The following is a 10000-nucleotide window of genomic DNA, read 5'->3' on the forward strand; positions in this document are numbered from 1 at the left end:
TAAAATGAAATTATCAAAGTAATAGAAGATTTCTATTGCGACTTACACCACTTAAACGATCAACCACGTTCGGAGATAAACACAACAATTGGAGACGTTCCAAATATTACGGCAGAGGAAGTAAAAAAGGTACTAAAAGGCATGAAAAGAGGAAAACACCAGGAGAAGATGGCATTAGTGTAGATCTTATTCAAAATGCAGGAGAGATTGCGGCAGTAAAACTGAACAATCTTGTTAACAAATGCCTAAGTAAAATTACGAAATCCTGGAAAAACGCAAAAATAATTTTAATACACAAAAAGGGGGACACAAAAAACTTACCGACCTATAAACCTCCTTTTAGTATTTTATAAACTGTTCACAAAAATCACCACAGCCCGCATCACTGATACATTAGATTCAAAACAATTCAGGGAATAGGCAGGCTTCTGCAGCAGATTCTCAACTACAGACCATATCGAACACACTAACCCAAATAAAAGGGAAAAACAAACGAATATAGGAAGCCCCTGTGTATGGCATTCGTAGATTACGAAAAGGCATCCGACTCGGTACAGATAGCAGCTGTACTAGATGCAATTCGTAAAAAAGGAGTAGAGGACATATATTGGAGAATATATATAGAGATGGTACAGCGATCATAAAAATACACGCTTGGAGGAAATATTCAAGAAGTTAGATTAGAAGGAGAAAGGGATTAAAATAGGGGATGAACACTTAAGCAATCTAAGATTTACAGATGACATTGTTCTTTTCGGTGAGTCAGCATATGAATGACAACAATTACCAAGCGATTTGGATAGGGGAAGTCTGAAGATTGGCCTTAAAATGAACATGAAAAAGACTAGCCACATTCAACAGTCTAACCCCAGTTGAGAAAATACAAATACAGGCCGAGGTACTAGAAGCAGTAAACGGGTATGTATACCTAGTGCAACTCATCCAGACGAATACATCCTGCGCAGCCGAGATAAAACGGCGAATCAGGGTAGGTTGGAGTGCCTTTGGTACACATAGTAATATATTATGAGGTGGTCTGAAATCTTGTCTAAATGGAAAGGTTTTTGACCAATGTGTCCTGCCCGTAATAACATATGGGTCAGAAACATGAACTATGACCAAAGTACTTGAGAGGAAATTAGTAAATGTTCAAAGAGGAATGGCTTATGCTAGAAGTAAGCTTAAGAGACAGGAAAAGAGCCACATGGATCAGACAACAAACAAAAATAGAGGATATACTTAAAAGCATTAAGAAGAAAAAGTGGCATTGGGCAGGACATATATATTGGGACAGGACAAAGGTGGACAAAGAAAACAACAGAATGGGAAATACACAACACAAAGAGACCAAGGGCAAGACCAATGATAAGATGGCGGGATGAAATAGCGAATTTCGCAGGAGTAAACTGGAATCTGATGACACAAGACCGGAAGGACTGGGAAAGATTGAGAGAGGCCTACGTCCAGCAGTGGAATGAAACGGGCTAACGATGATGATGATAAATATGTGTGTGTATGTGCATATATATATGTATACATATATATATATATATATATATATATATATATGTATATATATACATATATATGTATATATATACATATATATGTATATATATACATATATATGTATATATATACACATATATATGTATATATATATATACATATATATGTATATATATATACATATATATATATATATATATATATATATATATATATACATATATAGATAGATTTATGTACATTTATACATATCTATCTATCTCTCTCTCTCTATCTATCAATCTATATATATATATATATATATAGATAGATAGATAGATAGATATATGTATATTTATACATATCTATCTATCTATATATATATATATATATATATATATATATATATATATATATATATATATATATGGCAGTTAAAACCACTATACACAAAATAGATTTATTGAAAATGAGACGACAGTTTCAAGATCCATCTGGATCCCATCTTCAGACCTAAAAATGGGATCCAGATGGATCTTGAAACTGTCGTCTCATTTTCAATAAATTTATTTTGTGTATAGTGGGTTTATCTGCCCTTTTATCTACACGGTAGAGTATTTTGCAAATCATATATATATATATATATATATATATATATATATATATATATATATATATATATATACTTGGTTACTCAATGGTAGTGAGCCCCATTAGTGGCTCATGCCAGGGCCATCCTGGGGGACGCCCGCTTTTTGTTAGCTGCAAGCAACTGAATTTGATGAGGAATGGAATTTTATTCAGCCCTCGTTCTTTCACTATCAGACGTTGGTAGTTCATCTGGTACTGAATGTAGCCTTTTATCTAAATTTCTTTTAAACACTGCACTGATTTAGGTTTCTTGTATCCTTCGGTATGCTATTAAACAATTTTGGTCCATTTATTAGGAAACTTTGTTTTTTGCCTTTTTCTTAACAGGCATGTTTGAGGACTTATCCCAGTGTGATAGCATGCACTTCCCAGCTTGGGGGAAATGTCTTACCTTAATCCCCCCTTCTTCAACAGGTCTTGGGTTTGGTGTTAACTTTTCAATATTTTTTCCCACATATATAATGAAATATCTCTCTCCGCCTTTGTAGTGAGCAGTCTCAGTTTTTTTTTTTTTTTTTTTTTTTTTTTTAGTTTCTCCCAATAGTTTAAACCCATCATATTATCTAACTTGCGTGTAAAGATTATTTGGACTTATTCTATCAACATTATATCTTTTGTAAGATTTGGGCTCCATAATTGGCACTGGGTATTCTAATATTGGTGTCACTAATGTTTTCCATAGTGGTAAAAGGTGTTCTTGGTCTCCTGTGTTGAAAGTCACTACCCATCCACTCATAACTTTTCCTTTGTTGTCAATCTGCTTTATATAGTGACTGAAACTCATATCATTACTCATATAGAGTTCTTGATCTTTTATTAATTTTTTTCTCTTCAACCTCCATGCCTCAGACAAAATATGATCTTGTTCCTAAATTTTCAGTCAGGCTATATCTTATGATTTCAAATTTATCTGCATTGAATTTTATATTATCGTATGCCCATTAAGTTTGTTTTCATTATCTAGTATATCTATGGGTGTGCTTATTCTTGTATCATCTGCAAATGATGTTATTCTCGAGTGTTTCACATCATTACCAATGTCACCAATCATAATAAGGAATAACAAGGGCCAAAAACGTACCCTTGTGGCACCCCACTCATAAGAATAAAATCCATTAATTTGTTCTTTTTGTTAACGATTTGTTGAGAAGTTGTAAATCCATCTTCCAACCTTCACCTGATTCCAAAATTTTTAATATTATGTAGCAGAATTCCGCGATCTACTTTATCAAAAGCTTTTGAAAAATCTAGGTAAATTACATCAACTCTATTTTCAGTTAGGTCCCATAGTATGTGTTCGAAGTGTGTAAGGATTTGTGATAAACAAGATCTTGTTTCCTTTGTCTAAAAACTGGACGATTTTTTCCTCACTACCCTTTCAAATATTTTTATTATATGAGATGTCAATGTTTCTGGTCTATAATATTTGGCCTGACCTTTGTTTCCACCTTTATATATTGGAATTATAGTACCCTCTTTCAGTAAGCTAGGGATAATCCCCATGTCCAAAGATTTCCTCCACAAAGTTACCAGTGGCTTTGCTATGGTTTCTTAGCAATTTTTTAAAAAGACCGCTGGGATTTCATGTGGTCCAGCTGCTGAGTTTGTTGAGATTTCTTTTACTGCTTCAAGAATATCTTTTTCATTGAATATAAAGTCAGTGAGACATTCATCTTCAACACAAATGATACTAAAATAATGTGGGCCTGATATTGATTTTTCTATTTTTGGGATACTATAGACTTCTTCATATTGTAATTTAAGTAATTCAGCCATTTCCTTTGAATCAGTTACCAATGCACCATTATTCTCAAGAGGTCCAATTTCTGTTCTCCTCTTTAACTTGTTGTTTACGTAGGAGAAAATATATTTTGCATTCTGTTTTATTGCTTCCACAGCTCTTTTTTCTTCGGCTGATTTTTGGTTGCTTATAGACAGTTTTGATTTATCTTCTAATAGCTTTATCTTTGCTCTGATCCTTTCTCTCTTGACATGATCTGTTGTTGTTTTTTTCCAATTTGTTAAACATTTTTTTGTTGTTTTGTTTTGTTACAATATTCTTGTTGCTTTTTTTTTTAGGGGGGGGCGGGCACAAACATTTTACAAATATCTTTACATGAATTATAAATCTTCTTTAGTATATCATTTAGTGTTTAGAGGACCTCAGTATCTTTCAGTGACTTCTAGTGTTGCATTTTTTTTCCAATCTATTTGATTGTGGCTAAAGTCTAAAGGTCTGAAACTCTTTTTCTGCTTCGGCTATCTGTTTTTCACATTTTTTCTGATTTTTTAACTTGTTCATTGTGATTTCAATTATGTTGTGGTCTGATTGAGCTATATAAGTTGATGATATGCTGTGTACATCTTCCTCTATACTAATAATATACTAATAACAAGGTCCAGTATATTTTCCTACCTTGTTGGAATTTTGATGATTTAGTTAAGGAAAAAAATCTTCCAAATCCAAAAGCATTCTCGCTTATTGTTTTTCGTCTTTAGTGGCATTTGCTCCTACTTTTATTTTCTTTGTTTCCCAGTCGATAAGGGGGAAATTAAAACCGCCAAGTATCATAGTACCTTCAATATCCCTTGTATTCACAATGTAATTATTAATAATGCCTAGTGATTCATTGAAAGACGTTTCTGTTGTTTCAGGAGGTCTGTATGAAATTATTTATAGCTCTTTTGTAACTCTTGTCAATACCCCTAGTATTTCTACAGTATTATTAGAGTAATCTATTACAATATATATTCTAGTTGCTAATTATTTCCTTCTATAAAGAGCTACTCCTCCTTTACTTCTCTTATTTCTATCGTTTCCTTATTAGCTCATAGTTATTGATTTAGATTTCTTCATGTTTTATGTCTTCATTCAGAAGAGTTTCTGTAAGAGCTATCATTGAATGATTATTGCTCTTTGACAAGTCCTTTAGATATGTTGGTTTTGTCTGGTTACTTTTTGGATATAATCCCCCACTTTTTGGGGAGCTGAACTTTCCCCCGATGTAGTGGTGGGCGTTTCATCACTTGCCTTTGTTCGAATAGGTATGCTTCACAGAACTAAATCTCCTTGTGTATTGCTGGTGATATACCAGCATTTCCTGCTCCGTCCTTTTCTCTGATAATTTGTTTATTTATCAAAGTCTTTTGAATTTGTCTTTTTTCATAGCGTAAATCCGGTGATATCTATGCTTCTATATATGCATCAGTTTCCTTTAGTTTCATATTATTTCCAATCAGTTTCCATTTCTGTTTTTCATTTTCTAATTTGACCTTAATTGGCCTTGGTCTCAAAGCCTCCTTTAAATATTTGCCTTCTCTAAAAGCACTCTTAACTTTGATAATTTCTTTGAGCTTCAGTCTTGTGATGATATCTCACATCAATGTCATATCATTTGTTTTCCTGATTTCAGGATCATTTTCTTCTTTTTCTGCTAGATTACATGTAAAGAACCTATTTGCTCTGAATGTATCTTCATCTTTCTTCTTCTCTGACTTTTCTCTTATAAGTTGTTTTGGTTGCTTTTTCTTTTCTTTTCTTTTTGTCGCAGACAACCTTCCAGTCAGCCTCATCATCTTTTTTTGTTTGTTTGTTCAGTGTCTAGAATATCATTGTTTGGAATATTATGACCTGTTTATCCGATTTTTGCCTTACTATTTCTGAAAACAGCTTTTTTTCTTCTTCCTGATTTAGTTTACTTGGCTCACCTGTCGGATTCTCTTGTTCATTTTTTGCTTTTACTTTTACATTTTTTGGTGTCTTGTTAGTACCTTAAAAAATGGCTTCTGATATATCGTCACAACTTTGAATCTATTTTAGTTCTGTTTCAAGACTAGAATTGCTTTCAGTATTGATGTCTTTGCAGAAGCTGCAGTCTTTTTGTATATTTTCTTGCTTATTTACTTTTAGTTTAGAATTTCTTTTCTGATTTTCAAGTAAGTATTTTCGCATTTGTGGCATTTTTCCTATCACAGGTTTGGCATACAAATTGTTTCATTGTGTTAAAAGCATTTTTCACTTTTTGAGTTTCTTTTACTTCTCTTTGGTCTAAACATGTAGGGTTTAAACCCTTAGAGTTATTTAAGTCTAGTCAAGGTCACCTTGGAAGCAGCTGGCCATACACAGCCGAAAAAAAAGATTTGTGTATATATGTATATGTATATATATATATATATATATATATATATATATATATATATATATATATATATATATATACGTATATGTATATATGAATATATAAACATATATATATATATAAATATATTTATATATATATATATATATATTAATATATATGTGTATATATGTGTGCGTGTGTGTGTGTTTGTGTGTGTGTGCCTTTATGTATACATACATACGAACATATATATATATATATATATATATATATATATATATATATATATATATATATATATATATATATGTATATATATATATATATATATATATATACATATATATATATATATATATATATATATATATTATATGTATGTATGTGTATGTGTGTGTTTTGTATATATATATAATATATATATATATATTATATATATATATATATATTTATATATTATATGTATATATATATATATATATATATATATATATATATATATATATATATATATATTATATATATACATATATATTATATATATATTATATATATATATATGTATATATATATATATATATATATATAAGTACTGGGAAAATTAATAGACAATTCTGGCCATTCAACTGATTTATTCACATTTGTATTGACAGAAGGAAATGTTTAGACAGTTAATATGTTTTATTGTTTTTCCTTTATACATATATCATCTCAGTATTTTGTGGGGCCTCCTTTGGCTCTAATAACTGCTTCAACACGTCTTCACATGCTTCTAATGTAGTCTTGTGCTTTGTTCCTGATATCTGGATTTCTGTGCCAAACCTCTATCAACCTCTGGATGAGCTGTACTCTGTTGGTACATTCAATTTTGCTGACTTCATCTTTTAAGTCTTTCCATAAACCTTCAATAGGATTCATATCTGGGCTATTTCCAGGCCAATCATGCACTTTGATGTTAAGATCTTTTAGATGACTAGAAACTCTTCTGGCTGTGTGACATGGGGCCCCGTCATGCATGATTATTCCGTTATTGTCAGGCAACCATTCACGAAATTGGGGTACCAGGCGTTTATCTATTATCTTAAGGTATCCGTCTTGATTCAGAGCGCCATCCACGATCTCTAAACGACCTGTACCTTGTGCAGATATGATGGACCAAACCATTACTTTGGAAGGGAACTTGACTGCAGTCGCCTGACAGTTAGGGTGGTCCTTCTCTTTTGACGTCCTCCTCACAAATTTTCGCCTATCACTCAGTATTTCCATCATTGATTCATCAGAGAAACATACCTGGATGCAAACAAAATTAATTAATTGATTTTTTTTTCACTCAAACTTAAATTACAGCTTTGTAAACCCCAGTCTTCAAGTGGGTTTCATCAAACTTGAATTGGAACAAAGACATTTTTTTTTCAATTCAGATGCAGCATCTTGAATCAAACATGAAATATTCGCTAATTTATTTAGAGAAATAGTTATATTAATTAATTTGTGTAGAAAAACAACGCATTCAGCAAAATTTAATGCATATCTACCTTTTCCCAGTCATCAGATGTCCAGTGGCTGTGTGTCTTGGCCCAAGCCAGCCTTTTCTTCCTCATGGCCTCGGTTAGTCTTGGCACTCTAGTTGGCCTACAGGCACGGGAACCCAGCTTATTAAGCTTTTTTCTAACAGCTGAGGGTGTACATTGTACATCATAGTCCACTAAGTCAGCTGCTAGTTGTCTTGACGACTTTGAACGGTCTTTTCTTACCATATCAACGAGAATTCTCTCCTGTCTTGGGGTGGTATAGGATTTCCTTCCACACTTTCCAACACGTTTTGGCTCGTAATTTTCGATATTTTCAATCTTCCTTTTCACTCTGTACACACTAGATAATGATACACCAACTTTATGAGCGATTTCTTTACAGTCGATGGATGTTTCTTTTAGATAAATTTCGATTGCTGAAAAATCAGCCTCACTCAAGTCTTTTCCTCTGCCCATGATGCTTCAACAGGTTATCCTTAATGACTTCTACGACTAATTATGGGTCAATTGATACTGGGACATTGGCACACACATTAGATAATATAAACAATGGTTAGTAACCGGAAACCGGAATTCCGGGAACGTGGATATATGTGGAAATGGTTTAAGAACACAAGGCTGAGGGACGAGGTAATTTTGTATGGAGACGAGTAACAATCCAAGAACATGATTCTTATTATTTAAAAATAATATAATCATTATATAATCAATTATGTTATGTAGATAAAAGATTTATCTGCATTCTTACAAAAAAATAGGCAATGTAAGTAATATATTTGTGAAGATATGAGGTGTTAAAGATAAAAAAGTGAAGAATCCCAAAAAATGTCTATTAATTTTCCCAGTACTGTCAGTCTGTATATATATATATATATATATAAATATATATATATATATTTATATATACATACATATATATATATATATACATATATATGTGTGTGTGTTTATACACACACACATACACACACACACACACACACACACACACACACACACACATATATATATATATATATATATGTATATATATAATATTATATATATATATACATGTATATATATAGGTATATATATGTATATATATAGGTATATATATATACATATATATACCTATATATATACATATATATACCTATATATATATATATATATATATATATATATATATATATATATATATATATGTGTGTGTGTGTGTGTGTGTGTGTGTGTGTGTGTGTGTTTGTGTACACACACAAATATATACATATGTGTGTGTGTGTGTGCATGCATATATACACACATAAATGCAAATATAGATCAACAGGTGTATGGATAGCTAGATATAAAAGGGTAATTGGAAAGTAAAACCACAAGGCTGTGCTGCTAATTTACTCAAAACTAAAAAGCCGTATCAGTTATTTTCGGCATTTGTTAAAATTTTTAGTAATACGAATGAATACAATCTAATCGAGTGAGGGCGAACTTTGTTTTCTTATCAAGTTGTTGAGGTATCGGTTGAAGCACCTGTTGTCGAGGCATCTGTTGTTGAAGCACCTGTTGTCGAGGCATCTGTTGTTGAAGCATCTGTTGTCGAGGCATCTGTTGTTGAAGCATCTGTTGAAGCACCTGTTGTCGAGGCATCTGTTGATGAAGCACCTGTTGTCGAGGCATCTGTTGAAGCACCTGTTGTCGAGGCATCTGTTGTTGAAGCACCTGTTGTCGAGGCATCTGTTGTTGAAGCACCTGTTGTCGAGGCATCTGTTGTTGAAGCACCTGTTGTCGAGCTATCTGTTGATGAAGCAGCTGTTGAAGCACCTGTTGTCGAGGCATCTGTTGTTGAAACACCTGTTGATGCACCGGTTGTTGACATATCTGTTGAAGCATCTGTTGTTGTGGCATCTGTTGTTGAAGCATCTGTTATTGAGACATCTGTTGTTGAAGCATCTGTTGTTGCGGCATCTGTTGTTGAAGCATCTGTTGTTGCGGCATCTGTTGTTGAAGCATCGGTTGAAACATCTGTTGTTGAAGCATCTGTTGCTGAGTCATATGTTGAAACATCTGTAGTTATAGCACCTGTTGAAGCATCGGTTGAACTATCTGTTCTAATGGCATCTGTTGTTGGTGAGGCATCTGTTGTTGACACCACGATTGGATCTGTTGTTAGAGCATCTGTTGGTGGCGTTGTTGTTGGGGCATTTGTCGGTGACTCAGATGTTGGAGCAT

General features: G+C 32.7%; 1 protein-coding gene across 3 annotated transcripts in view; it reads right to left on the reverse strand.

The window, feature by feature from the left end:
- Positions 1 to 9152: 9152 nt before the first annotated feature.
- The window catches only part of LOC122243746 (uncharacterized), an 8353-nt gene continuing 7505 nt past the window's right edge, over positions 9153 to 10000 (reverse strand). The window contains exons 9-10 of one of the 3 annotated variants that reach the window (XM_086539886.1): positions 9593 to 10000; positions 9153 to 9520 (exon numbers count right to left, since the gene is read on the reverse strand). The exon at positions 9593 to 10000 is cut by the window's right edge and continues 1191 nt beyond it. In XM_086539886.1, the coding sequence (XP_086396012.1) occupies positions 9273 to 9520; positions 9593 to 10000 (656 nt within the window). In that variant the 3' untranslated portion in view covers positions 9153 to 9272. The other 2 variants (XM_043001420.2, XM_086539885.1) reach the window with 2 other exon arrangements.

This window comes from Penaeus japonicus, unplaced genomic scaffold (assembly GCF_977035675.1).
Source record: "Penaeus japonicus unplaced genomic scaffold, GWHDUDI00000001_assembly GWHDUDI00000009, whole genome shotgun sequence".
NCBI classification, from domain to species: Eukaryota; Metazoa; Arthropoda; class Malacostraca; order Decapoda; family Penaeidae; genus Penaeus; species Penaeus japonicus.